The 27,434-nt window shown below is 53.4% G+C and overlaps 1 protein-coding gene across 1 annotated transcript in view; it reads right to left on the bottom strand.

Moving 5' to 3' along the window:
- Positions 1-27,434, bottom strand: part of LOC113904062 (maestro heat-like repeat family member 5) — a 59,120-nt gene that overhangs the window by 17,536 nt on the left and 14,150 nt on the right. The window contains exons 7-19 of the mRNA XM_027560714.1: positions 22,508-22,615; positions 22,110-22,226; positions 21,141-21,260; positions 20,014-20,160; positions 19,232-19,354; positions 18,090-18,169; positions 17,744-17,879; positions 16,087-16,182; positions 14,503-14,607; positions 12,897-13,032; positions 12,419-12,591; positions 7,047-7,196; positions 6,007-6,161 (exon numbers count right to left, since the gene is read on the bottom strand). Of these exons, the coding sequence (XP_027416515.1) occupies positions 6,007-6,161; positions 7,047-7,196; positions 12,419-12,591; positions 12,897-13,032; positions 14,503-14,607; positions 16,087-16,182; positions 17,744-17,879; positions 18,090-18,169; positions 19,232-19,354; positions 20,014-20,160; positions 21,141-21,260; positions 22,110-22,226; positions 22,508-22,615 (1,646 nt within the window). The remainder of the gene's footprint in view (positions 1-6,006; positions 6,162-7,046; positions 7,197-12,418; positions 12,592-12,896; positions 13,033-14,502; positions 14,608-16,086; positions 16,183-17,743; positions 17,880-18,089; positions 18,170-19,231; positions 19,355-20,013; positions 20,161-21,140; positions 21,261-22,109; positions 22,227-22,507; positions 22,616-27,434) is intronic.

Raw genomic sequence — 27,434 nt, 5'->3', positions numbered from 1 at the left:
GGTGATGGACAGGGAGGCCTGGTGTGCTGCGATTCATGGGGTCGCAAAGAGTTGGACACAACTGAGCAACTGAACTGAACTGAACTGAGGTGAGTAACATGACTGCACAGGGAAATTGAGTGTGGGTGTGTCTCAGGACACACGTATGTGCAGCTTCACAGCAGTGTTAAGCACAGACCCAAACTCAAACGTCCGTCCACACTACAGGGGTAACTGGTGTTTACCAAGATGGGACAAGACACAGCAACTCAAAGTGAATGAACTCCAACTATGTGTAACATAACGGGATGAATCTTAAACACAAAATGTTGAGGGGAAAAAAAAACAGACAACAAAAGAATACTGGAAGGGCAGGAATCACACAATTCTGTTGATACTTTTAGGACACACCACCATTATTTCACGTGCTCCTAAGAAAGGGAAGCTATCCAAGATGGGAGTCTAATAGGGACCCCATCATAAAGGCTGGACCCCATGGGCTGTGTGTACACGGTGAGCGGGATAAAACAAGAGAAGATAAAGAGCCTGTCCTGCAGGAAGAAATAGCGAGAAGACCCGGTGCTTGCTCAGCCTGTGAAGGGAAGAAGGAGGGTGCGCCTGAGAATCTGAACCACGAAACCTACACAGGGCTCTGAACTCACACCACCAGTGTGGCCCCCCCAAAAACCCTCCAGCAGGGACTTTAAAATTTGCACTGGTCTCCGGCTGAGAGTCCCCCCAGGTGACTGAGAACCCCCCACCCCCGTCAGCCCAGGTGAAGGTGCCGTCAGTATAAAATGTGCTTCCACGGCATAGATGTTGACGTATGAAAAATGTGCTTCTTAGCACTGAGGAAACAAGATATAAATTCCAGTATGGGTAAAACTGATCTATAGACCTGAGCAGCTGAGAGAAGTGGCTGCCGGGGTCCCCTCGCCTCCCCTCTATGTATGAGAAACCATACAGCGAGAAGAAAAGTGAAGCTACTCCACACCACGGTGTGCCGTGAGGGGCGCTGCAAGCAGGAGAGAGCTATGCCAGCCCCGCCGGCAGTGCCTCGTTCTCTCACCCACCCCTGCTCCTCCACAAAGCTCTGCGGCAGATAAAGGCAGGGTGAGAGAAACCCTGGAGAGGAGAGGAGACGGGAGCTGCTCACAGGGCTCGGAGCTGATCTAAATCATCTTCAGGAAGACGAGGTCCATCTTAAGTCTGAGACTATGAAACAACAAAAAGAAGGAGAATAAGTAAACCAAAGCATGGATCCCAGGAAAGGGACCGAAAAGGATGCTCATCTGAAGGGCAGCCTCCGAGACACGCAGCTTTGGGGAGGAAAGAAAGGGCAGAAAAGAAAGACGTACCCTTTGAAACCGCTTAGTGAAAGGTAAAGGTGTGAAATAGGAAAAATTCACAGACCTGCACGAGAAAAAGAGCACCCCCGAAAGTGGAGGACACACAACCCTCCCACCTACCACCAAAACTAAAAATCTGCTAAGTTATCTGGTCTTTGTTATGCTGACAGAAGAGGGTGCCATTGAACTTGAAATCCTACAAAACACTCCAATAGTGTTTTATATTGGAGAGGGCAATGGCACCCCACTCCAGTACTCTTGCCTGGAGAATCCCATGGACGGAGGAGCCTGGTAGGCTGCAGTCCATGGGGTCGATAGAGTCGGACACGACTGAGCGACTTCACTTTCACTTTTCACTTTCATGCATTGGGGAAGGAAATGGCAACCCACTCCAGTGTTCTTGCCTAGAGAATCCCAGGGACGGGGGAGCCTGGTGGGCTGCCGTCTATGGGGTCGCACAGAGTTGGACAGGACTGAAGCGACTTAGCAGCAGCAGCAGCGGTGTTGTATACAAACAGGAGAAAAATTAACAGATTCACAGAGTTATTGCAACCCTTCCCTGGAAAACAGAAAACACAGATCCAATAAGAAAATTCCTCCCCTGATAATCATGATGCAGACAAAAAGTGTAAGACAACACCTCTCCTGCAGGTCGATATACTCAAGCAAGCATTTAAAGACATGAAAAACCACCTTGAATTATAAATTCAAAAAGGACCAAGAAACACCCTCTAATAAGAAAGGAAAAAAAGAGTTGACTGAACTCAGAAGTGAATAAAAATTATAAGGTGCTCAAGAGAGATACAACTCGAGTGAAAATTTAGAAAGGAACATTGAGGAAGAGTAGAGAGACCACCAAGACAATAAAGATGAATTTAAGAGAAGCTCTAATGGTCACAGAGAAAGAAGCGGAAATGGAAGACAGGCAAGGAAAGAACAGCATGTGAATCTCTGGAGTCTCTGAAAAAGGAAAAAAAACAATGGGACGGAACCAATATTTAAAATTATAACCAAGAGAGAAGTGGGCAAGGGAGACTAAGAGGCAGAAACTTTCAGCTACAAAATAAGTCACGGGGATGGAATGTACAGGGTGGGGGATAGTCAGTGATAAGGTAATGGCTTTGCAGGCTGACAGCATTTTGAAAAGTACAGAAGCACAGAATCAGCATGTTGTGCATCAGGAACTGGCGCAGTATGGCAGGTCAGGGAGAAGGCACTGGCACCCACTCCAGCACTCTCGCCTGGAAAACCCCATGGGCGGAGGAGCCTGGTGGGCTGCAGTCCATGGGGTCGCTAAGAGTCAGACACGACTGAGCGACTTCACTTTCACTGTTCACTGTCATGCATTGGAGAAGGACATGGCAACCCACTCCAGTGTTCTTGCCTGGAGAATCCCAGGGGCGGGGGAGCCTGGTGGGCTGCCGTCTATGGGGTCGTACAGAGTCGGACACGACTGAAGCGCCTTAGCAGCAGCAGTATACTTCAAAACAAACAAACTCAGAGAAAGAGAGACCAGAGGTGAGGGGTGGGGATGGGGGAATCAGATGAAGGTGGTCAAAAGGACTTCCAGTTATAAAGAAGACGAGGGGCGCCATGTACAGCATGATTAATGAACACCGCTGCGTGTTATACGTGGAAGTTACAAAGAAAGGAAAGCTAAGAGTTCTCATCACAAGGAAAAATAATTTTTTTTTCTTTTGTATCTATATGAGATGATGAATGTTCACTAAATTATTGTGGTAATCATTTCATGATATATGTAAGTCAAATCATTATCCTGTACACCTTAAACTTAACCAGTGCTGTATGTCCAATTATGTCTCAATAAACCAGAAGAGAAAAATTACAACCTAGAGAACTTTCTAGAAACGTAGAGACTTAAATCTACATATTCAAAAGACTTATCGGGTACCTGGGAAAATGTACACAGAATGGTCTGATCTAGACATTTCTTAGTAAAATTGTTGAATTTCAAAGATAAAGAAAACAATTTCCAAAGTCTCCAGGCCAAAAGATAACTTACAAAGACAACAAAACAAAACCAAACAAAACAACTGTCGTGGGGCTTTTCAAAAACAAAGCAAGGCAACAACTGAGCAGCACTAAAAAAAATTACTTAGAGACTTCCCGGGCAGTCCAGTGGTTAAGACTCCATGCTCCCAAAGCAGGGGGCTTGGGTTCAATCCTTGCAGGAGCTAGGATCCCGCAATCTGCATGGTGTGGCCAAAAAAAAAAAAAAAAAAAAACCACCAAAAAACAAAAGTTAATAAAAGAAAATGTGAACCAAGGATTTTATATTCAGCCAAGCCACCTTTCAAGTAAACAACTTTCAACATAAAAGAAGCTAGGGCTTTCTGAATCCACGAGCCTTCTTGAGGAAACTGTCAGAGCATTAACTTTGTCAAGCTAAGGGATGGCCTAGACTCTTTGGCAAAGGACTTAGGGTGTGTGTGTGTACTCTCTAGAAACCAGTGTGGGAGGAGTACAGTGCAAATTTTGACAAAGCACTGTGCAAATGAAAACACAGCTGGATGGGGATGAATAATCTCACTGGTTGTTCGATGGGCATGGCTGGGAGTTTCAGGATATCAGCAAAAATGGCTAAGCCAGATGTGAAAAAGTTAACAAGGGAGTAAGGACACTAAAGTAGGTTAGGAGTACAAAGGTAACAGAACAAAATTACAACTCTTCCTAAATAAAAAAACAGCCAAAGATCAAAGAATACGCATCTCATAGAAGAATATGTAGCAAATAAAACACAGGCAATTACAAAATATTATGACAGAACTGAGATTCGACACGTCAGTCGTATCAATAAATGTGAATGGACTTAGCTCATCTATTAAAATAAAAAGATTTTCAACCTGATCATAGGTCAAGACGGAACTGTGTGCTGTATATACGATGACAACTAAAACAGATGAATTCTGAAAGGTTAAATGAAAGCACAGACAAATGAATACTGGGCAAATGGGGGAAAACAGGGAAGTGGGGGACGTGATTCTGGTAACAAAATGGAATTCAAGCCCTTCAGGCATTAACTGTGACAAGGCAGGGCACTTTTTACTGCTGAAAGTCACGATCCATAAAGAAGATGTAACACTTATGAATATGTATACACCAAATAACATGACAACCTTATGAAGTATTAATAAAAACCACAGGAGATGGAAGGATACATAGATAGAAGCATATTAATAACAGGAAACTTTAACACACCACTCAGTACAAGACAGATCAAATAGACACAGGTTAAGTAAGGAGGTAGACCTAAGCAACAGAATCGATAAAGTAAGTCTTTATAGCAAGTCCTATACCTGATAATAGAAAAAAAAAAACCAAAACACCCTTTCAGGTGCCCATAGAATATTCACAAAAATCATTTAAAAGATCAGTAAATTACATAAACCAGAAATATTTGATGACATTCTCTGATCACAATGCAATAAAACTAGACATTGCTAATAAAAACTAAAAGTCCCTTCCACATGAAAATTAGAAATCTTCCTGGAAAACAGGGTCCTGGGAGCTGGGAGCTGGTGAGCGTTCTCTTCTGGTGGCTTCCGATTTTTCAGGGGTTGGAAGCAAGGTCGGTGGCTGAGTGTGAGGCGGGGGCAGAGGTGCTGGGGCTGAGGAGAGGGGAGGGGTGGGGAAATGTGGTTTCTGGGCCGCCCCGAGGGCTCCGTGGAGATGCGTGGCTGGCAATTTAGGGGTTGCGGCACGCTTTCCGGCACTTGCTGCACGGGTGCAGGTGTGAAGCAGACGGAGCCAGTTGAGTTTTGCAAGCTGAGTGTGACAAAGGGGCCAAAGGGCTTGGGGTGTGTTCAAGGGGGTTCCTTTGACACCAGAAGGTAGGTTCTATGCTGGCAAGGAGGGAGGTGAGGACAGGGGAGGGGCCATGAGCAGTGAACATGGAGGTCCCGGAGGGCAGAGGCTCACTGGTCGGGGGGTGGGTACCAGATGGAGTGAGGCGGGAGGGGGTCAGGCCAGGGGACAGATGCTTGAAACCGAAGGTGGCTAAGCCGAGGCTACGACTGTGGGAGGGGGAGGCTGAGGGAGATGGGAGAGGAGGTCCCGGTGTTGAGGCATCAGGGTGAACGAAAGATGCTGGCGTCCCCAAGATCAAGCCAGTGGGAGTGAGCGAGAGGGTGTCGGCGACCAGGAGCTACAACCTCAAGGTTCCAGGAGTGACCCAGGGCAGGTGCGTGGTGGCTGGGTAAGCAGGTGGTATAGACTGAAGACCTGGGATTCAGAACTGGGATTTTAGAGATAAAGTACTGTCTCCAGGCTCGGGGGCCTGGGGACTGTGGTGCCACTGGGATGTGGGGGCAGGATGAGGGTCCCTGGAGGAACAAGAAGGGTAGAGAGGGTTTGGTGTTAACAGGGGTCTTGCCGGAAGCACCCAGGATCCCGGGCCCCTCTCTGCCAGGTGATGGGTGGGTGGTGGTGGCTGGGTGGGGTGTTTTATGGGGTCACCGAGAGAAGGGACGGTGTGTGGTGCCTCCCCAGGGATGGCCCCAGGAGGGGCACAGTAAATGAACAGATAAGTACTCCTTCGGGGCTTGCAGCCCTGTTCATGGGCAAGCAGGAGGGCAGGCAGGGTGCAGAAGTCCTGCCCTTTGCCTGGGGGAGGATGGACGGTGGGCACTGGGGTGGGGAGGGAAGGAGGGCTGAGCACCTGTCCAGCGGAATGGAGAAGTCCAGGAAGGCAGCCACCAGCTCGGAGGTGTGGTTCCGGGCCAGCAGGGTGATAGCCTGCAGGGCATTTTCCTTGGCTTGGGGGATGCGGACGGAGCAGAGCTGCAGGTGGATGGCTCGGCCCAGGCTGGCAACCTGTGCGGGGAGGAAGAGTATGGGGAGAGGGCTGGTCTGGGCAGGGGGCCAGACCCCACCCCGGGGAGCCTGAACGGGGAGGGAGGAGCTGCCCTGATGGGCATGGAGCCCCTTCAGGTAGAGTGCTCTCCTGAGGGGGACACACAGCCCTGCCCTGGGCGCTCTAAGAGGGAGGTCTGACGGGGGAGGCTCTTCTCTGCCCTGGACACGAGTCAGAAGGGGACCCCAGGGCTGGGGGACAAGCACCATCTGTGCAGCATTTGGGGTCATCCAAGTCTGTCCAAACATTGCCCAATTGCTGAAGGTTCAGACACACCCAGGGGCTAGAGCCTCTAGCCCGTCTTGGGGCTGGGGGGACATAGGGCGTCTGCCTTATGTTCAGATGATGTCGTGTCCTGGTCATCACTTTGGTACCTGCGGCTCTAATGTCTGGCAGGCCCCTCCCCTTCCACTTTTGGGTTTCATTACTCATCCATTCATGCCGGGCTCCGAGAGCACCCCCCTGAGACATCAGTCATCTTCTATCTGGGAGTGCCCCCAGGGCCCTGCGTTGCTCCTCCTCATCAGTCTGGAGTCAGATCCAGAGCTCCTGGAGGGTCTGGGCTGGGCCTTCCTCCCCCCAACTCCCATCCTATCCCCGTTCCATCAGCCCATGTCTGCCCCAGACCCTGCAAACAGCCCCCAGGGCCCCGGACACCTGTGTGGGCCATTCTGTCCTGCATTCACTCACCCATCAGAGGGTGGGGCCTGGGTCTCCCCCTCAGGCCCAAGCTTGGGGATGCCGCCTGGGACCCGCGGCTCTAGCCCCTGGGTGCTGATGCTGGGTCTGCCCCCCTGCCCTCTGCCCCGTCATGGTGGACCCTCTGGGGGCCCCACTACCCTCACAGTCTCCAGCTTGGCCCCGTGCTCCTGGATGGCAGTGAGCAGCATGTCAGCGGCCGCCTGCACGCGGAAAGGGCTGGCGGAGCCCAGGCCATCGATGGCCGTCCAGATGAGGTCGGTCAGCTCTGCCATCGTGAGATGCTTCATGACCTCCTGTAGCGGTGGGAGGGAGGCACCGTCACCACGGTCCCTGGTGCTGGGCGCCCGCCTGCTTGGCTGCACTCATACCCCATCCCAATGCTCAGGCTCCCCAAGTCTCCAAGCACTGCCAGATGCCTGAGCCCCATGCCTCTGGGGCCCCAGCAAGAGCACCCATCTTGCAGTGTGCTCTCCTGCACGTCTCTCGGAGCCAGCCACAGCCCAGGGGCAGGAAGAGAGGGTGTGATGACCAGCAGAGGGGCGGGGACATGGTGCTCTTCTTCACTAGGCCTCAGGGCTGTTCTGGGGCACGCCTGACCTGGCCAGCCTTGACCTTTCTCTTCCTCTGCCCAGTCATCACCTCATCTGTTAGCCTCCGCCCAGGCAGCCACTCCCTACTCCCCTCCTCACAGAGCTTTAATCAAGAGCAACTCAACTTCAGATCTTCAAAGGACCTTCAGGGTCACCTTCACCAAGCCCCAGGCCTGGGAAGGCAGGTGAGCTGCCCTCATTCACGGCGCCCGGGAGGGCTAGGCAGGGCCAGGCTGGGTCCAGAACCCAGCGCTCCCATGCCCTAGCAGGGCTTGCCAGGGAGCCCGACTCTGCTTGCTGCCCACATTCTCCTGGGAGGGGGCGTCCAGTGGGGTGGGTGTCACCTCCTACCCCAGACCCTGAGCCGCTCTGGAGGGATGAGGGTACTCTCAGGGAATGCAAGGTCAGGGGGTGGGATCCCTGCTCCACAGCCTCAGACCACAGTCTCCAAGAGGGAGACTGCCCAGGTGGAACCTTCTGGAAAGACTTAGAGCAGTGCTGCTCAATATGGTAGCCACCAGCCATACCCAGCTGTTTAAATTTAATTACGAAAAATTCAAGGAATCCCTGGTGATCCAGTGGTTAGGACTCTGCACGTTCACCGCCTAGGGTGTAGGATTGGGAACTAATCGTACGTAGCTCAAGCTACGTGGTGAGCCCATAAAAGAAAATAAAGCAAAATTTAAAATTCAGTTCGTCAGCTGCACCAGCCACTTTTTTTTTTTAGTTTGGCTGTACTCGCTTGGCTTGAGGGATCTTAGTCCCCTGACCAGGGACTGAGCCTGGGGCCCAGCAGAGAAAGCACTGTGCTCTAACCTCTGGACTCCAGGGCACTCCCTGCACTGCTACATTTCAAGAGCTCAATCGTCACACAGGGACAGTGGCCACATGTACAGTGCAGATACAGACACTTCATCGTTCTAGAAAGTTTCCCACGGGGACAGCTCTGACTCTGAGCAACTGGTAACCAAAGGAAGATGGAATGCTGGTGGTGAAGTCATACTTGGGAAGGCTGACGGAACACTAAGGCTTGCGAAGATGGTCAGATGATAAAATGTTCCTGGGCATGTCAGAGTATTTGTTGAGATGTCTGACAGTCTATTAGGATGTTTGCATGTACATTAGATATAAAAATATATGAATGTTAGAATATTTATTATTAACAGAATCTTACTGTTCTAAAATTTTGGTAGTGTTTGTGAGAATGTTAGTTTACCAGTTATTGATTAGGAGGTGAGGATAATTTTAATGGCATATTTGTTCAGTTCAGCTCAGTCTCTCAGTCATGTCTGACTCTTTGTGACTCCATGGACTGCAGCACGCCAGGCTTCCCTGTCCATCACCAACTCCCAGAGCTTGCTCAAATTCATGTCCATCAAGTTGGTGATGCCATCCAAACATCTCATTCTCTGTTGTCCCCTTCTCCTCCTGCCCTCAATCTTTCCCAGCATCAGGGTCTTTTCTAGTGAGTCAGTTCTTTGCATCACGTGGCCAAAAGTCTTGGAGCTTCAACATCAGTCCTTCCAATGAATATTCAGGACTGATTTCCTTTAGGATTGATTGGTTTGATCTTGCTGTTCAAGGGACTCTCAAAGTCTTCTCCAACACCACAGTTCAAAAGCATTAATTGTTCAGCCCTCAGCTTACTTTAGGGACTTCCCTGGTGGCTCAGACGGTAAAATGTCTGCCTACAATGCAGGAGACCCAGGTCCGATCCCTGGGTCAGGAAGATCCTCTGGAGAAGGAAATGGCAACCCACTCCAGTACTCTTGCCTGGAAAATCCCATGGACGGAGGAGCGTGGTAGGCTACAGGGGTGGCAAAGAGTTGGACACAACTGAGCGACTTCACTTTCACTTTCAGCTTTCTTTATGGTCCAACTCTCACATGCATACGTGACTACTGGAAAAGCCATAGCTTGGACTAGACGGACCTTTGTCGGTAAAGTAATGTCTCTGCTTCACAATATGCTGTCTAGGTTGGTCATAGCTTTTCTTCCAAGGAGCAAGCATCTTTTAATTTCATGGCTGCAGTCACCATCTGCAGTGACTTTGGAGCCCAAGAAAATGAAGTCTGTCACTATTTCCATTGTTTCCCCATCTATTTGCCATGAAGTGATGGGACTGGATGCCATGATCTTAGTTTTCTGAATGTTGAGCTTTAAAGCCAGCTTTTTCACTCTCCTCTTTCACTTTCATCAAGAGGCTCTTTAGTTCCTCTTCACTTTCTGCCATAAGGGAGGTGTCATCTGCATATCATTATTGATATTTATCCCTGCAATCTTGATTCCAGCTTATGCTTCATCCAGTCGGGCATTTCACAAGATGTACTCTGCATATAAGTTAAATAAGAGAAGACAATATACAGCCTTGATGTACTCCTTTCCCAATTTGGAACCAGTCCATTGTTCCATGTCCGGTTCTAACTGTTGCTTCTTGACTGGCATACAGGCATACTTGTAGCTAAAAGTAACTTTTTGTATTAGAATATTAGAGTACTATATAAATCTGGTTAGATCATTTGTTTTAAGATTGCATTTAAAATTGTTTGCTAAAATGGTAAATTTTGGTTAAAGTTCTAGTATTAGAATGTTTTTGAAGAAATTCAATCTGGAATGATGGTTAGACTCTCAGAATCCCAGAATACTACAATCTCAGGTTTGCTAAGTACTTGTGAATATTTTATTTTAGCCCAGGGCATGAAAAAATGTGAGCTGGAGGTGGCAGTGACGGTGGTTCTGTGGTTATGGTGGTGGTGTTAGTCATGGTGGTGGTGGTGGTGGTGATGGTGATGGGGATGGTGCTGCTGTTAGTGATGGTGATGGTAGTGATGGTGATGGTAGTGATGGTGGTGGTGGTGGTGATGGGGATGGGGATGGGGATGGTGCTGCTGTTAGTGATGGTGATGGCAGTGATGGTGATGGTAGTGATGGTGGTAGTGATGGTGGTTCTGTGGTTATGGTGGTGGTGTTAGTCACGGTGGTGGTGGTGGTGGTGGTAGTGATGGTGGTGGTGGGGATGGGGATGTGGATGGTGCTGCTGTTAGTGATGGTGATGGTAGTGATGGTGGTGGTGTTAGTGGTGGTGGTGGTGGTGGTGGTGGTGGTGTTAGTGGTGGTGATGATGGTGGTGATGGTGATGGTAGTGATGGTGGTGGTGTTAGTGGTGGTGGTGGTGATGGTAGTGGTGATGGTGATGGTAGTGCTGGTGGTGGTGGTGTTGTTAGTGGTGGTGATGATGGTGGTGATGGTGATGGTAGTGGTGGTGGTGCTGTTAGTGATGGTGGTGTTGGTAGGGATGGTGGTGACAGGAATGCTGTTGGAGGTGGTGGTGAAGGTGGAGATGGCTCACGGTAGTGATGAAGTTATAGTGTTTACAAGACCACATGGGGAATTCAGGACAGACTTGGGACAAGAACCCAGGTCTGTTCTCCAGCCCAAACCTTCTCAGAACCATCATCCCTTGGTCAGCAGACCCTCCCATCCTCTCCCCTTTCTGTGCTCTGTCCATCACTGCTTCCTGTTCAGAAGCTGAGCTGAGTGCCCCGTCCCTGTGTGCTGGGGGCCATGCAGAGTGGGGCAGACTGCTCTTCCCAGGTCCTGAACCCTATGTTCCTAGTCACTCTGTCCACTTGAGAACCCCAGTGCTCCAGGACCCCTTAACTCCTGGGTGCCTCTGAGCTGGCCCTTGGGAACCCTCCCTCCAGCCCTGTCTCTTCCCCTAGTCCAGGTCCTCAGGTGTAAACAGAAGCCCTGCCTGGTTTCCCCATCCTGGCCCTGGACAACTGATGCACTGGCTCCAGGGCTTTAAGTTTTTCCCTGCTAAACTTTTCCGGATTGGCCTCAGTGGGCTGACAGCCACTACAGCTGCAGAGAGCACAGTTCTGGACTCAGACAGGGCTGGATTCAAAACCCACTGGGCACCTACTAGCCAGGTACTGCCCCTTCATCATTCGGTTCAACCTGACTCCATTGAATGGGTGTTTACTGAAGCCTGGTTCTACCACCAGAGCCTGTGCTGCGCCCAGGTGGGACTCCACTTCTGGCCTGGAGGTCTAATGGGGAGACTGACAGGCACACCCCATACAGGGGTCTTCATTAGTCATAGGTTCAACAGCAAGAGGGGCCACCATAGAGGAGACATCATGAACTGATCACTCCAAACATGAGGCTCTAGGAAACTCGGCCAGTCCAGCCAATGCCAGCATCCAGCCCACACCCGGGGTCCCAGCCTCGCTCATCTTCAGAAAAGGCACAGTTCACACAGATATGGATGGTCCCAGAGACTCGGGATCTCACTGAGATGACGAAAGGGAGCCAGGGAGCTGCTGGACACCCCAAGCCACTGACTAAGGAGGGCCTGCAGGAGGTCAGATGACAGCCGAAGAGGGGAGACATGCTATGCCTTCAAAGGAGGAGGTTTGGCTCTCAGAGGGTGGGGAGAAACCTCGGGCAAGTGAGGAAATCGAAGCTGTATCTTCAGAGGGTCACCGAGAAGGACACTGTTCAGTGCCTCAGAGGACGCCCACCTTGGGAGCTAGCCAGCCAGCGCCGTCTATTAGGAATTCCTGGCGGCTGGAACTTCATTGGCATCACTCTGCCCATTTCACGAGGAAGACTGAGGCTCAGACAGAAGGAGCTTGTTCAAGATTGCACAGCCGTGAGAGACAGAGCTGGGACTCAAGCCTGCGCTGCTGACTCCAGCATCTATCTCCAGCCCCTCCTCCCCCAACTCCTCGTTCCCAGGAGACATGGTCCTCCAAAGCTCTAGTTAATCACCAGAGATGCAGGTGAGATCCTGGCCTCGGTTTTAATATTCACACCCTGGCCCCAGGGGGAGCCCCATGAGAGGGTTAGTGGTAGGGGTCGGAGCAGAGCATGGCCACATCCCCCCACCCAGATCTGCCCAGGATTCTAAAGGCTTTGACCTTGATGACTTGGGAGCTGCCGGGGTGCAAGATGTGGTCCTTCAAGAGTGCCACCTCCCGGGGGCTGGGGGGAGCAGCCTCCTGGTCCCCGCTGCTCCAGAGCAGGGCTCCTTCCTTGCTGGCCTGGGGAGGCTCCTGGGGGGCTGGTGCTTGCTCCTGTGAAGCTTCTCCTCCTGGTCAGGGATGGGATGGGGCAGGGGTGAGGGTGGGCAAAGGCAGGCTTGTGGTCTAGGGCGGGACCTGCAGTGGGTACAGTGGGGTCATCTGAAGTCAGGGTCATGCCTGGGTCCAAGTTTAGGGTGGGGAGTCAGTGGGTCTGCAGGTCGGGACAAAGCCATGACTGTGCTGACGGCTGAGGTTAGAGTCTGGGTCTGGGGGAGGTCTGGGGGGAGTTGGGTTCAGGAGTGCTGGCATGGGTTGGGCTGAGGCTGTGGCTGTGGTGGGAGCAGGTCCTCCGTGGGGACCCTCAGAGGCTCACTTCTCTGGTGCAAGAGGAGCTTGTAGAGATGGCCCAGCCCTTCCAGGCTGGAGCACTGGGTAGTCTTGTCCGGGTCCTGGCACAGAATCCCCAGCATGCCCACCAGCTGCCCAATCCGTTTGAAGTCCTCTTTGGGCTGTAGTGAGAGTGCAGAGAACCACTTATGCAGATCCTAGCTGCCACGCACTCACCCCAGCACGGCTGGCGTCGGAAAGGATCCCTTCAAACTCTATGCAGGACCGGGATTCAGGTCTGGACAAAATGTTTCTGTTTAGTTGCTCAGTTGTGTCCTACTCTTTTGCGACCCCATGGACTGGAGCCCGCCAGGCTCTTCTGTCCCTGGGATTTCCCAGGCAAGAATACAAAAGTGAGTTGCCATTTCCTTCTCCAGGGGGTCTTCCTGACCCAGGGATCGAACCTGTGTCTCCTGCATTGGCAGGCAGATTCTTTACCACTGAGCCACTGGGGAAGCTCCCCAGCCAAAATGTTAGGCTCAGGACACAACAGAAAACTATCTTAATGCAATATTTATCAAAATCAAAGTGAATGCTAAAAAATCTGTCATGAAAACGTTCCAAAATTTTAAATAAAGACAGGATCTGAGCTTGCACATCCATGACCTTGCCTCACTCACCTCACCCTAATCCCAGCCCTGGTTCTAATAAAGCTTTATTCACAACAGGTGGCCAGCCCAAGGGCCAACGTTTGCTGATTTGTTTAAAACATCCCATTAAAATATTTCTCTCTCTTGCAGAGTGTTTTGGCGCCTCCACAAGTGTGCCCTAGGCAAGTGCCTGACTTGCCTCTCCCAGACCAGTCTTACATTGCAGAAGTTGATTTTGAGTAAATGGAAGACCCTTTGAACCCCTGCAGAGGGGTCCTCCTCACCAAAGGAGTGCTGGAGGGGTCTGAACACTGGAAGCTTGCCTTTGGCAGAATGTGGCCGTTTCCCAGCCGCCCACCTGCCTGTCCACCTTCATTAGAAAGGCACGCCCGTCAGGCACCAGGCCGAGGAAGTAATTTCATCTCCCTGTGAGTCTCCCTGAGGAATCGATGCTGATTTTGGCTGATAAATGCAGAACCACTCACTCCCTGAATGCGTGCTGATGTTCACTCAACCCAAGGGCGTTAGTGACAGATGGCGGTTAAGCTGTGATCCGTGAAACGATGGGGATGGTGATGGACGAGGGCAGAGGGACAGTGGCTGCTCCGCGCAGAGCTGCCTGCCCTAGTCTGGGGCAGGGCGGCACTCTCACAGTCTCCCATCTGACGCCCACTGTGTCCCTCCGAGGAGGACTCCTTTCCTCCCACTGCCCTGAGAGACAGGCTCAGGGTGGATAACCTGCCTGAGGCTTCAAGCTGCGTTGGCAAAAGCCCAGTGTCCTGGGTCAGGCGTCAGGGAGCCTGGGTTCAGCCTTCAGCTGGGGCCCCCCAACCCCCAACTCCGGCTGTTCCCTTGTGTGTGAGGAGGAGGAGTGCCTGGCCAGGCCACAGGGGACTCGGGGATCCTGCCTGTCCTAGGGGCAGGGACCCCATGCGCCTTGGCAGCTTGGGGAGAAGGGCGGCTTGGCGGGTGTGGGCCTCGGGCCGGAGAGATGGTACTCACGTCCAGGTAGAAGTTGTGGCTCAGGAATTTGAGGAGGGCCATGCAGCTGTGGACAGCCCGCTGCCGCTCGTGGGCCTTCTCCGACTCCAGCCAGACGTACAGGTGCTGCAGGTGGTGGGGGAAGGGAGGGGAGCGGCCGCTGGGACCCCAGCTCCCTACAGGCCCCGCCCCCAGCCCGGACCGCACCCTAAGCCATACCCACTCAAGGCCAGGCCACACCCTCAGCTCAGGTCCCTCCCAATCCCAGCCCCAAGCGCGGTCCGCCACTCGCCCTATCCAGCCTTCCTCCTCTCTTTTCACTGCCTCGGCTAATCCCTCTGCTCCAGGCCAGCGTTGCTACCCAAGTGAAAGTGAAAGTGAAGTCGCTCAGTCGTACCCGACTCTTTGCGACCCCATGGACAGTAGCCTGCACCAAGCTCCTCCGTCCATGGGATTTCAAGGCAAGAGTACTGGAGTGGGTTGCCATTTCCTTCTCCAGGGAATCTTCCCAACCCAGGGATCGAACCCAGGTCTCTCGCATTGTAGACAGACAATTTACCGTCTGAACCACCAAGCAAGAGGAGATGTTAATTCTTTCTCTTGTAGCTGACACGACCCTCCTGCTGAAAGTCTTTTGAGGCGCCAGGTTCTTAACCTGTTTCTCTGCAATGTATATCTTTCCAGAACAATGCTTTTCTGTGCACACCATAAAGGCACAGAGTTACAAAGAAATACAAACGCATACTGAGACAGGTTGAACACTTCTTAAGCCGCATTTGAGCCTCTTTGTTACGGATTGGACGATCTGACGCTGCGTGAGGATGAAGAGCTGGGAGACTCTGTGACTCGGTTGTGTCCTGTGACGTTTTCTCCTGGCCGGGCTCACACACCCCACCCTGACGTCCATCTGTGCACCCCAGGTCAGCAGTCCCTGCAGCAGTCCCCTCAGCTCCACTGGGCCCCGAGCCTGAGATGGCCTGGCCCCTGCTGACCTAACCTCACTCTGACCCACTGCCCCCACCTCTGCGCCCACCCCAGGCTCCAGCCATGCAGAACCTCCCTCCATTCCGGCCCAGTGTGCTCGCTGGGGTTGCTCAGCTTTGCTCCTGTGTGCCCTCTGCCCCGGGGCCCTCTCTGCCCCTCCTCTGCAGAGGCCTGCTGGCCCTGACCCCCACCCTCCCAGCAGAGGCAGCCTCCCCTGTCTGGGCCTCCCCTGACTCTGTTGGCTTCTCTCCCTCCTATCAGGGAAGGACTCTGGAGGGCAGTGACGGAGTGGGGGTGGTAGGCTTGGGAGACGCCCTCAAAGCAGGGAACCTGCTGCAGGGGCAGTTCTCTCAGTGGGAAGGAGGGCAGGTCCCTCCAGGGCAGGGCCACGGCCTCTTCCCTCACCAACTCGCTTTGCTGTGGCCTACCTGGCCCACTTGCCACCAGGCTGTGCTCACTGCACCTGCCCGCCCCACTTGTCCTAAACCACGGTGGTCTCTAGAGACGGACAGCCCTCGTCTAGACCAGTCCCAAGCCTGGCTCAGGCCCTGCGTCCTCTGCCCCGCCCCCCCCCCCGCCCCCCCACCGCCATCCCCTCCCCGCACTACCCTGCGCCCTCACCGACAGCAGGAAATGCAGCTCCTCGGCTGTGGGGTTCTGCATGATAAAGGTCTGCAGCATCTGCTCCAGTGCCCCCGCGGTCTCCTTGTAGAGGGTCTGTGTGGGGCATGGAGCAGGTCAGGGGGCAGCTGAGCCCCAGGGCCAGAGGGACGGTTGAGGCCTCCTGGGGGCCTGTGTGTGTCAGCCTCTCGGGGCCCGCTCCCTGCACGCTCCCCAGGATGGGCTGCACACCAGCGAGCTCACATCATGCCCAGGAAGGGCCCCCTAGGACCCGCACTGGGCAGCCGTGGAGCATGGGTGGTCTGGGGCCTGCCCCAGGGCACAGGATTCTCAGTGGCCGAGAAGATTCACGAGTGTGTAATCCGCTCAAGACCTGGCCCGGAAGGCTCTCGTGTCTACTTGAATGCTCTGCCATTGCCATCTTGAAATTCTCAAAAAAGGTTTAAACAAAGGCCCCTCATTTTCATTTTGCACTGGTCCTGCAAACACAGGAGACCCTCAATCTTGGCCGCTTGGCGAGTCAGGCTTGCCCAGGGAGGGAAGGGCCACAGGGAGTATCCACTGGAGGAGAGCCCTGTGGCTCTGGCCGTCATCTCTCTGGGGGCCACTTCAGCTCGATGAGCCTACCTTTGTCACCTGAGAACTGGGCTGGAGCCAGACCCCTGTCAGGGTGGACGTGGACACAGGGTGAGAAGGAACAGGAAGCCCCAGCCCTGCGCCTGGCTCCTGGCTGCACTTGCTGAGGGTCTGGCCATGGGGTCATCACGTGGTAACCCGGGCACCCTGGACTCCCACAGGGTTGGAGTCTAGGCAGACATCCCCCTTCTGGAGAGCCACTGCAGTACTGTCGCCCTGGGTCTAGGGGGCCCCTCACTGTCACCCACACCCAAGCTGCCTGTCTGCCGGCTCCATCCTGGACTCAGCCTGGGGAGGTGGCCTGAAGAGCCTGGTCCGGGGGCATGGGGCGGAGATCAGCCCTGCCTCTCCCTCCCGACACCTCCACTTCTCTGAGCTGGTTCCCTCCGCTCTCTGGACGGGTCGCTGCTGGGAAGCTGAGCTAACGCAGATGGGGGTGGGCCTGGCGCCCGGCGGGTGCTCAGCGCCGGCTGCCTGCCCTTTGCAGTGGGCGGGGCGCCTGGCGGGGGCGCGGCCGCTTGAGGCTGCACGCGCCCCCCGGTGGCGGCTGCCCGCAATGGCCGGCATCTCCCCGCAGTGCGGCTTCCCTTGCACAGAACTTGAGAGGGTGGGCGGCCGGCCAGGGCCGTGGAGCGCACATCAGAGCTCCTTCTTGCAGCCACTAGCGCGGGCAGGACCAGACCAGCTGCAGTAGCGGCGTGGGTGACACTGAGCTGCACGCTCTCAGTGCCGGCAAGAGGCAGGGAGGCCACCCATTCTATGTACAGAGCGCTGCTTTGCCCCACACGTGGGACATCCAGGGTTTCCTTTCAGCCTCAGTGCTAAGTGCCACTAGCTCTTGGATCATCATCCCCTTTTTACAGGTAGGCTCAGAACAGTTAAAAGAAACACCCCCAGCCCTGGCCTACGGTGCGAGGCGGGTGCCTCAGCGGCCCCCTCCCAACCCTAGAGCAGTACGTGGGACTGGACATTCTTCCCCGGGGGCCCCCCTCCGGAAGGGGTGCAGGTGCCAGCCTCGCACCTGTATGTTGGGCGGCTCCAGAAAGAGGCAGGTGTGTTTCTCCAGGACCTCCAGCAGCGGCAGGGACATCACGCTGCGGAGGCTGATGGACAGAAGCCGAGATTTCTTCTCCAGGTCCAGCTGTGGCCTCAGCTTACTGTGGGGACAAGTCAGGGAGGGCGGGGGCCTCCGTAAGACAGCCAGCCGCCTCCCACGGTGGCCTGCGCTGGCTCAGGTCCCTGGCCCTGCCCAGGAGGGCCTTGAAGCCTGATGTCTCCCACCTCGCTGTCCTGAGGGGCGCCAAGCCTGAGCTGTGAGGCTGATGGTGGATGCTGAGCAAGGCACTGCATGGGGCCGGGGAGCCTACCAGAGACTGGAGATGATGCGAATGGTCTGCTGGCGAGTCGGGGTGCACAGCGTGTCCTGGGGCTCCTTCTCCATCAGAAGCTGCAAATCCCAGGTGAAGGCTGTCTTTCCACATACCTGGGCCTGTCCCCTGACACCAAGTTTCCTTCCCGCCTAAAGGCCTGGGTGCCCAGCACCCCTCTAACCTGCAGGATTCTGCTTCTGCTCTGGATCTGCACAGGGGGGCCTCTGTGATCTGACCCCCCCACATCCCCCTGCCACCTCAGACAATTAGAACATAGACTTTAGAATCAGATGGATCATGCCTGAATCCTAGCTACCCACACATGAGCTCGCATGACCCTGGGCACACCTCCAAACTGCTCTGAGCTTCGTGCATTCACAAGTAACATGATGCCGTTGCCCTTGTGTTAGGTGGGAAGCAAGGCATGCAAAGCAGTGTGTCTGGGTCACAGGAGGGGCTCAGAAAATGCGCCTGTTATTTTTGTTATTGCTGCTGCTAAGTCACTTCAGTCGTGTCCGACTCTGTGCGACCCCATAGTCGGCAGCCCACCAGGCTCCCCCATCCCTGGGATTCTCCAGGCAAGAACACTGGAGTGGGTTGCCATTGCCTTCTCCAATGCATGAAAGTGAAAAGTGAAAGTGAAGTCGCTCAGTCGTGTATGACTCTTCGTGACCCCATGGACTGCAGCCTACCAGGCTCCTCCGCCCATGGGATTTTCCAGGCAAGAGTATTGGAGTGCGGTGCCATTGCCTTCTCCTTGCTACTGCATAATTATTTATCACTTGTGAGTTTCCTCCACTATCCCACAGGTTCTGCGAGGCCCAAACCCCTAGTAACTGGTGGTGCAAGCTAGGTCAGTATTGGCAGAATGGATGGACAGTGCTGGCCTTCCTGGGTCTCAGCCACATCAGCTGTGTAGTGGATGTCCTTGGCCAGCTCAGGGTCACTGTAGGGAGTGAGTCACTTGAGGGCCATGGATGTGCTTCCAGGTGTGAAAGCCTATGAGGGGCTTGTCCACACTCTAGAAGTCCAGCTGGCCCATCTCTTCCACTGGTGTCTCTCGTGAGTGCTGCTGTTTGAGGGGGGTGCCTGGTCCATCCCTGGGGAGCCCTTCCCCTGCCCAAGGACCTTGCACTCACCATCAGACACTCGAGGAGCTCGGACACCTGCGAGAACTCGTAGCTTTGGGCACCCTCGTTGCGGTTGATGGCCCCCACCAGCATGGGTATGGCCGTGAGGAAGCTCTGCTTCAGGGTCTCGTCCTGGGGTCGGACAGTGGAGCAAGGGGGCAGGTCGGGGAGTGGAAGTACCAGAGGGGTGGGAGAGCAGGAGGGCCACTGTCACAGGTGGTGGCAGGGCCACTGCTGATGGGGGAGACAGCAGAGAACTCCGGCTGGGGCTGCACAGGCTCCGGGATGGGGGCGACCCATGTGATTTTTTTAACAATGTGAATAGTTGATGATGCTTAAGCATCAGGAGGTGCTGTAAGAAGCCCAGTGTCCAGCTTCTCATGATATGCGGCTACCCCAGGCCCAAAGGATCAAGTGTGCGGTGGCCTCACAGGGCTGCCTGGCCCCTCACTGTTCCCGGGGTGCAGGGTCAGGGGGCTGTCATCATGGGGCATCCAGTTCCCCCAAGTGAGAACCCAGGGCTTGCTTTCTGGGGGAGGCAGAGGGCTGGGATCCTCATGAAAACCCATGAAGCATTAGGTGGGAAGGATGAAGAGGAGGCCAGGCCCACGTTGGGGTGGGGTGGGGAGGTGGGCTCCCGGGCCCTGGGAGGTCTAATCCTGACCCCGCTCTGGTGGGCTCCCGGGCGCTGGGAGGTCTAATCCTGATCCCGCTCTGGTGGTCTCCGGGGCCCTGGGAGGTCTAATCCTGACCCCACTCTGGTGGGCTCTGAAGTGGGCCGGGGGTCGTACCCAGGAGCTGTAGTGGAAGAAGAAGATCATCCGGGACAGGATGTTGTCCACCCACGGGAGGATCTGGGCCTTGGCCTTGTCTGCCATCTGGCCGTAGGCGAGGAGGATGGTGCTGCTCGCCCACTTCCACCGCAGGTCCCCCGAGTTCTGGGCACAGTGGGGTGGGGGCGGGGCAGGTCAGGCGCATGGGGGCCCTGCTGAGCCTTCCCCTGGGGGTGTGGTGACGGGAGGTACCCCAGCCACTAGCGGGGTCCGGGAGGCAGGGCGGACCTCAGTTTATCTCACAAGGAAATAGGGGAGATGGGGCTGTCTCCCTAGGGGCAGTGGGCTGGGTCTCGTGGGGTCACTTGGAGGTGTACCCGGGGGTGCTTGTCTCTGCTAGAACAGGCTAGAATCTAAGCCCCTCACCCTTCCAGCCTTGGGGTGGCCCCTCCCCAGGGGCCCAGGACCTGGCCCCCTTCTGTCCCACCTCAGGCTGCAGGGGGCCTGGGAGGGCGTGTCTGGACCTAGACAGACAGTGATGGGGTACCCGGCACGTTGGCTCCAGGTGAGACCCAGAGAGTGGGGGCCCTCGATGCCCCTGAGGACACTGTGGTCCTGCGGTCTGTCAGTGACTAGACCCTCTCTGGGGGTCTGAGCCTCGGGTCCCAGCTGCTGCTCTACCACCCGCCATGTGCGGCACTGCGAGGAGGAGGCCGGACGTCGGCCATAGTCCTGGTTCTCGCTCATCCCCCCTCTGTCCTATCCTGGCTCGCCTCCTGGGGTTGCTGCGACTGCTTCCGCCTTGGGAGCTCCCCGGGGCTGGCCTCGGGCCCTTGTCTCCTGCTTTGGACGAGGCCCAGGATCAAAGAGCCACTAACCACCACGCGGCAGGCAGGCAGCCACGCGGGAGCTATCCTGTGTTGGCCTCACAGCTGGGCTCCCTGCAGCCCGGTGGGAAAGAGGGAGCACCATCGAGAAGGGGGAAAGTGCGGTGCAGGGGCCACGCTGCTGCTGCAGAGGTGGGCCGGAGGCCGGGGGCCGTGGCCCACAGCCTTTCCCCCTAATCAGCCCCAGGAGCCCCCACCCCACGGAGGCCCAGCATCCCTGTTCGCAGTCCAGGCCTCCAGCGGCCGGAGAGCCAGCACCTTGGGGGAGAAGCTGTTCAGGCTCCACCTGATGGGCGTGCTCCGGCCAAACTGCTCCAGGACAGCCCAGACGTGGTCCAGGTGGCGGGTGGCAGCCAGCCCCACGGTGAGCGCGATGCCCTGTCGGGGCAGGGGGCGGGGGGCAGGGCTCACTGACGTGGATTGGTAGGATCCGGCCTACCCCTCACCTGGGTGTATGGAAACTGAGGCCCAGGAAGGGAGGGAATTTATCAGAGGGCACAGGGCACCTGCCTGCCACCAGGCTGGGAGGACACACACATCTGAGCCAAGCATTATGGGGCGTCTCTTTATGGGGGCTGGAGGCGAGGGTAGGGTTGGGGGAGAGGTGACTCTGTGGAGCCCTGCTACTGCTGCCTCCCCACCCCCAGGTCTCAAGCCCTGCGCCGGAGTGCAGAATGCGGGTCCAGGTGACAAGGAAGAGGACACAGTTGTGATGGGCTTGGAGTGGGACCAGGGTCAGGGCTCAGAGTGGGACCGGGGTCAGGGCTCAGAGTGTGATGGGGGTCAGGGCTCAGTGTGGGACCAGGGTCAGGGCTCAGAGTGTGACCAGGGTCAGGGCTCAGTGTGAGACCAGGGTCAGGGCTCAGAGTGTGACCAGGGTCAGGGCTCAAAGTGTGACCAGGGTCAGGGCTCTGAGTGTGACCAGGGTCAGGGCTCAGAGTGTGACCAGGGTCAGGGCTCAGGTCCGGGCTTGGAGTGTGGCCAGGCTCAGGCTAATCCTGAGATCAGGGTCAGGGCTCAGAGTGTGACCAGAGTCAGGGCTCAAAGTGTGACCAGGGTCAGGGCTCTGAGTGTGACCAGGGTCAGGGCTCTCAGAGTGTGACCAGGTCAGGGCTCAGAGTGGGACCAGGGTCAGGGCTCAGGTCAGGGCCTAGAGTGTGGCCAGGCTCAGGCTAATCTCGTGGTCAGGGTCAGACAGTTGGCACTGAGTGGCCGCCACAGCCTTACCTCCCTCTGCTTGGGCCACTGGTGGGACGTTTCCAGCAGGGTTTTCAGGTGTGTCCTGACGTTGATGCCGTTCTCTTCGGCTTGAAGCATCAGCCCATAGTAGATGAACAGGAAGGCCTGGGGAAGCATTCAGCTTCCTGTCTTGAGCCTGAACCCCCTCTCTGCACCCCTGTCCACTGGGCAGGCTGCCACTTCCCCCGTGCAGGCCCCCTCACCCCTCTGCTTTGTGACCAGCAATCGCTGGCCTGGTGGTGAAGCGTCAAGGGTGTGGCTGCAAGTCCTACCGCTTGGCCCCCGCCCTCTGTTTCTTTCGGGGGCCTGGGGCTTGCGCTGGGCGTGGGCCCATGGACAGAGCCCCTGGGCCTGTGCGGTGCGCACCAGGGGTGGGGGTGGCCCACCTTCTCCGGGGGCTGCTCCTGCTGTGTCCGGTCGGGCCTCGTGAGTGCCCCCAGCAGCTCCTTGGACCACCCTTCCTTGTTCAGAAACGGCACCGACTTGATGGCCATCTGTGAACAGACAGGTGGGCGGGCAGAGGGTCTCTGTCTCCACCCTGTGAGTCTCCCCCAGCCTGGCCCGCCCCTAACCACTTGGGGTCCTGACTCCCCGTCCTCCTCCCTGCTTCCCTCTCCTGAGGCTCCAGGGCCTGCTCTCTGACTTGTTTGCTCGCTGTTGGGGACGAGAAACTCATTCTTCAAGCTGCCCCTCCCTGGAGATTCTCAAGGAGGGGCTGGAAACCAGGAGCCTGACCATGTCCCCAGGGCTGGGCCGGGGCTCGGCTGTCATAGAGGCCCAGTGGCGTGTCCCCTCAAGGTGGCTGCACCAGAGTGTGGGTGCCTGGGGGCAAGGTTGGTCTTGTTTCCCCATGGATGTCTCCCCAGTACCTAAAACAGTGCCCGACAAGTAGTTGACACTCTTAGTATTTTTGAATGAAGGAATGAATGAACCAATGATCAAATAAATGAATGAGAAGTCCCTTCTAAACATAAAGTCCTAAAAGCCCTAACATTGCATCATTTTATGATGATAAATACACAGCCTCTCTATTTTCAGTGTTCCTGGTTTCCACAATACAAGTCGTCTAAGATTTTGATCCTAAGATTTTTTTCTGATGGAGAGACTCCTTTTAATTATGCTCCCAACACAAATACCTTAAAAGAAGAAAGGATTGGTAAATGTGAAGATAAGCATTTCAAGAAGTTTGTTTAGCCAAATCACCATAAATTAAGTTGAAAGACACAGTAATTTTTTTTCTTTCTGTGATCTTTTGCCAAGAGTTAATATCATTGATAAAGAGCACTTTATAAACCAATAAGAAAAAGATGACAATCCAGTTAAAAATGGAGATATACAAACTCAACCTTACTAATATTTAAGAAATGGAAATTAAAGATGATGTATCATTTTGGCCAAGATTGAGAAATAGTAAAAGCATCACATTTTGGAGGTGATTGGATCACGTTAAAGTGCAGGTTTGGGCAATGGTAACTAAAATTTATAGTTTATATGCATCCATTTCCCCAATTAATTCCGTTTCTGGGATCTACCCTAAAGGAGCAGTAGCAGGGCCATACTCGGAGACAAGGGCGCCCTCTGCAGGCAGGACTGTCTGCACCCCCTCTGGTGATGCACCCTTGGACCTGGAAATAGAAACTGCTCTAGCCTAGGGCTTCCCTCGTGGCTCAGATGGTAAAGAATCTGCCTACAGTGCAGAAGACCTGAGCTCTATCCCTGGGTTGGGAAGATCCCCTAGAGAAGGGAATGACTACCCACTCCAGTACTCTTGCCTGGAAATTCCTATGGACAGAGGAGCCTGGCGGGCTACAGTCCATGGGGTGGCAAAGAGTGGGACGTGACTGAGTGACTAATGCTTTCACTGCACATTGGCCAGCTCCACTCCTCCAGGGCTTCCCAGTGGTGCTGGTGGTAGAGAACCAGCCCACCAATGCAGGAAGCATGAGATGCGGGTTTGATCCCTGGGTTGGGAAGATCCCCTGGAGAAGGGCATGGCAACCTACACCTTCTTGCCTGGAGAATCCCATGGACAGAGGAGGTTGATGGGCTACAGTCCATAGGGTTGCAGAGAGTCAGATACATGACTGAAGCAATTCAGCATGCATGCACACCAGGGCAGAATCCAGAGGAACCTGTCTGCCTCAGTCGTGCCCCACATCTGGTCCATTTGCTAGGAGCAGCAAGACCTGGGTGGCTCTCCCATATGCCCACAGGACGAGTGTCTGCTGAATGCCCAGGGAACCCCAGCCTCCTAGAAGCTTCTAATTTCTCCAGAAGCACCAGGGGCTTCTGTCCCCTCCCCCAAACCTTCGGTGTCTCTTTTTTTCATGGCATCATGTACCAGCATTTGGTGGCCAAAGCGGAGCCCAAACTGCTACAACACTATTTATGGGAATTAGTGTGAATTCTGCATGTTTTTGTAGCAGAGATAGTCATCTATCTGATTCTGCATCAGTCCTAGACCCTGCTAAGAATGTTTACAGAATATATAAGGCGGGCCCCATATTTCTTTTTATATTTTGAAATATTTTGAAATTTGAAACACATCTGTTTCCAAAATTTTCTTTAAAGCTTTAAATATTTTAATTGGAGAAGGCAATGGCACCCACTCCAGTACTCTTGCTTGGAAAATATTTTAATATTGAGGTCTATTTAACGTACAGTGAGACACGTGTATCATCAGTGTGTAGTGCAATGAATTTTGACAAACGTACGTATGTCTCAGTTCAGTTCAGTCGCTCAGTTGTGTCCGACTCTTTGTGACCCTGTGGACTGCAGCATGCCAGGGTTCCCTGTCCACCACCAACTCCCGGAGCTTATTCAAAGTCATGTCCAAAAAAAAAAAAAAAAAACCAAAGTCATGTCCATCGAGTCATCGATGGACATGAAGTAAATGTCATGCCATCCAACCATCTCATCCTCTGTTGCCCCCTTCTCCTCCTGCCTTCAATCTTGCCCAGCATCAGGGTCTTTTCCAATGAGTCCGTTCTTCGGATCAGGTGGCCAAAGTATTGAAGCTTCAGCTTCAGCATCAGTCCTTCCCATGAATATCCAGGACTGATTTCCTTTAGGATGGACTTGTTGGCTCTCCCTGCAATCCAAGGGACTCTCAGGAGTCTTCTCCAACACCACAGTTCAAAAGCTTCAATTCTTCGGCGCTCAGCTTTATGGTCCATCTCTCATATCCATACATGACTACTGGAAAAACCCATAGCTTTGACTAGACGGACCTTTGTCGGCAAAGTAATGTCTCACCCCGTCAATATCTGGACCATTTCTGACTGCCCCAGAAAGCTCTCTCGTGCTCACTCCTAGTTAATCTCCATCCCCACAAGGCCCGTTTGATTTAGTTCTCCTGCCATAAGGTTAATTTTGCCTCTTCTAGAATTTCGTACGACTGGAATCGTGTGTGTGTGCTTTTCTGTGTCTGATGTTTCTTAAAGAGACGTGTTGATTCATTTTTTGGCTGTGGTCTTCGCCGCTGCGAGCGGGCTTTCTCTAGCTGAGGGCTCCTCTTAATTGTGGCTCACGGGCTTCTCACCGCAGTGGCTTCTCTGCTTGCGGGGCTCAGGCTCTAGGAGCTTGGGCTTCATTCCATAGCTACGGCTCGCCGGCTCCAGAGAGGAGGCATGTGGAATCTTCCTGGACCAGGGATCAAACCAATGTCCCTTGCATTGCGAGGCCATTCTTAACCACTGGACCCACCGGGGAAGCCCTGTGTGTGGTGTTTTTCCCTCAGTGTGTGTTTGAGATTCGCCGTGCTGTTGCACGCTTGTTCAAGTTGACGCCTCTATTTCTGCTCTGACTTTTGTTATTTCTGCTGCTCAGCTTCAGTGTAACTCGCTCTCCTTTCTCCAGTTTCCTCGGTGGGTGAGTAAGTAATTGATTTCAGGTCTTTGGGAGGGGATGAGTCTGCCTAGTACAGGTTGTTCCTAGTCTGAGGCTCTTAGGAATAAGGCTGCCGGGAACATGCTTCTGTGCGTAATTTTGTGTATGAGTGTTTCGTGCCTCTGGGGTTAGTACCTAAAAGTAGAACTCCCGAGTCCTAACTGTATAAGAAAATGCCAGTTTTCCAAGCAGGTTTCCCCATCCCACCTACAGCGGGCACTTCCCCACCAGCATTTGGCTGAGCCTTTCTTTCTCCTATGAGGTCTGTCCGTGGGTGCGTAGAGGCTGCTCCCGGATGTTAACTGACATTTCCCTGAGGATTCAAGATGCTGACGGTTGTGTCTTTGGCTTTTGGTCATTCATCTGCCTTCCTCTGTGACATGCCTACTTAAATCTTCTGTTCACTTTTGCAGTTGGGCTGTTTGTCTTTTCTCCCTGATTTTTGGAAGAGTTCTTCATTTATTCTGGATACAATCTCTTGTCAGAGATATGTCTCGTGAATATTTTCTTTGTGTCTCTGATTTCCCCTTTTTCACTTTCCTCATAGTATTGTGGGATGAGCAGAAGCTTTAATTCAGATAGAATCCAATTCATCCATTTAAAAAATTTTTTATGCTGAGTGATTTCTGGGTTCCAAGAAATATTTACCTGCCCCAAAATAAAGGTAAGATTGTCTCCTGTGTTTTCCTCAAGAAGCTTTTTGTTTTTTAATATTTAGGCCTTGGGCCCATCTCAAATTAACTTTTGTGAATGGTTCGAGGCAGGCATTAAAGTTCCTTTTTACCCCCCAGATAGGTGATTGTTGCAGAGCCATTTGTTTAAAAGACCTTCCCTATTGAATTGCTTTGGTACCATTAATAAAAAAGTAATCGATCACGTAAGTGTGGTTTTATGTTGGCGATTCTATTCTATCTCTGTCAATTCTCACTATCTTGTTGATTGTAGCTATATAGGAAATCTTAAAGTCAGCTAGTGTAATTCTTGTAATTATGCTTTTTCAAGGTTGTTCTGGCTATTCTAGGTCTTTTGAAATTTCCATATAAAATTTTAAATTATAGATTTTATTTAATTCTATAATGAAGTTGGTTGGCATCACACTGGCAATACACAAATCAATTTTTAGAATTGACATCTTAACATTATTGACTCTTGTTATCCATGATCATTTATCTGCATTTATTTAGGTTTTATTTACTTTCTTTTTGCAGTGTTTTGTAAACATCTTGCCCATATTTTGTTAAATTTGTCTGAGTCTTTCATGTTTTAAATGTGACTGCATCATAGTTTTTTAGAAGCTTATTTTCCAGTTGTTTATTGTTAGTACACAGAAATTCAGTTTACATTTGCATATTGATTCTATATCCTGAGATCTTGCTAAATTCAATTATTAGTAATTAATAGTAATTAATAGTTCCAGAATTTAAA

Source organism: Bos indicus x Bos taurus, chromosome 14 (genome assembly GCF_003369695.1).
Source record: "Bos indicus x Bos taurus breed Angus x Brahman F1 hybrid chromosome 14, Bos_hybrid_MaternalHap_v2.0, whole genome shotgun sequence".
NCBI classification, from domain to species: domain Eukaryota; kingdom Metazoa; phylum Chordata; class Mammalia; order Artiodactyla; family Bovidae; genus Bos; species Bos indicus x Bos taurus.
Note: the sequence above shows the minus strand (reverse complement) of the source record. Positions and strands in the feature narration are given on the sequence as shown.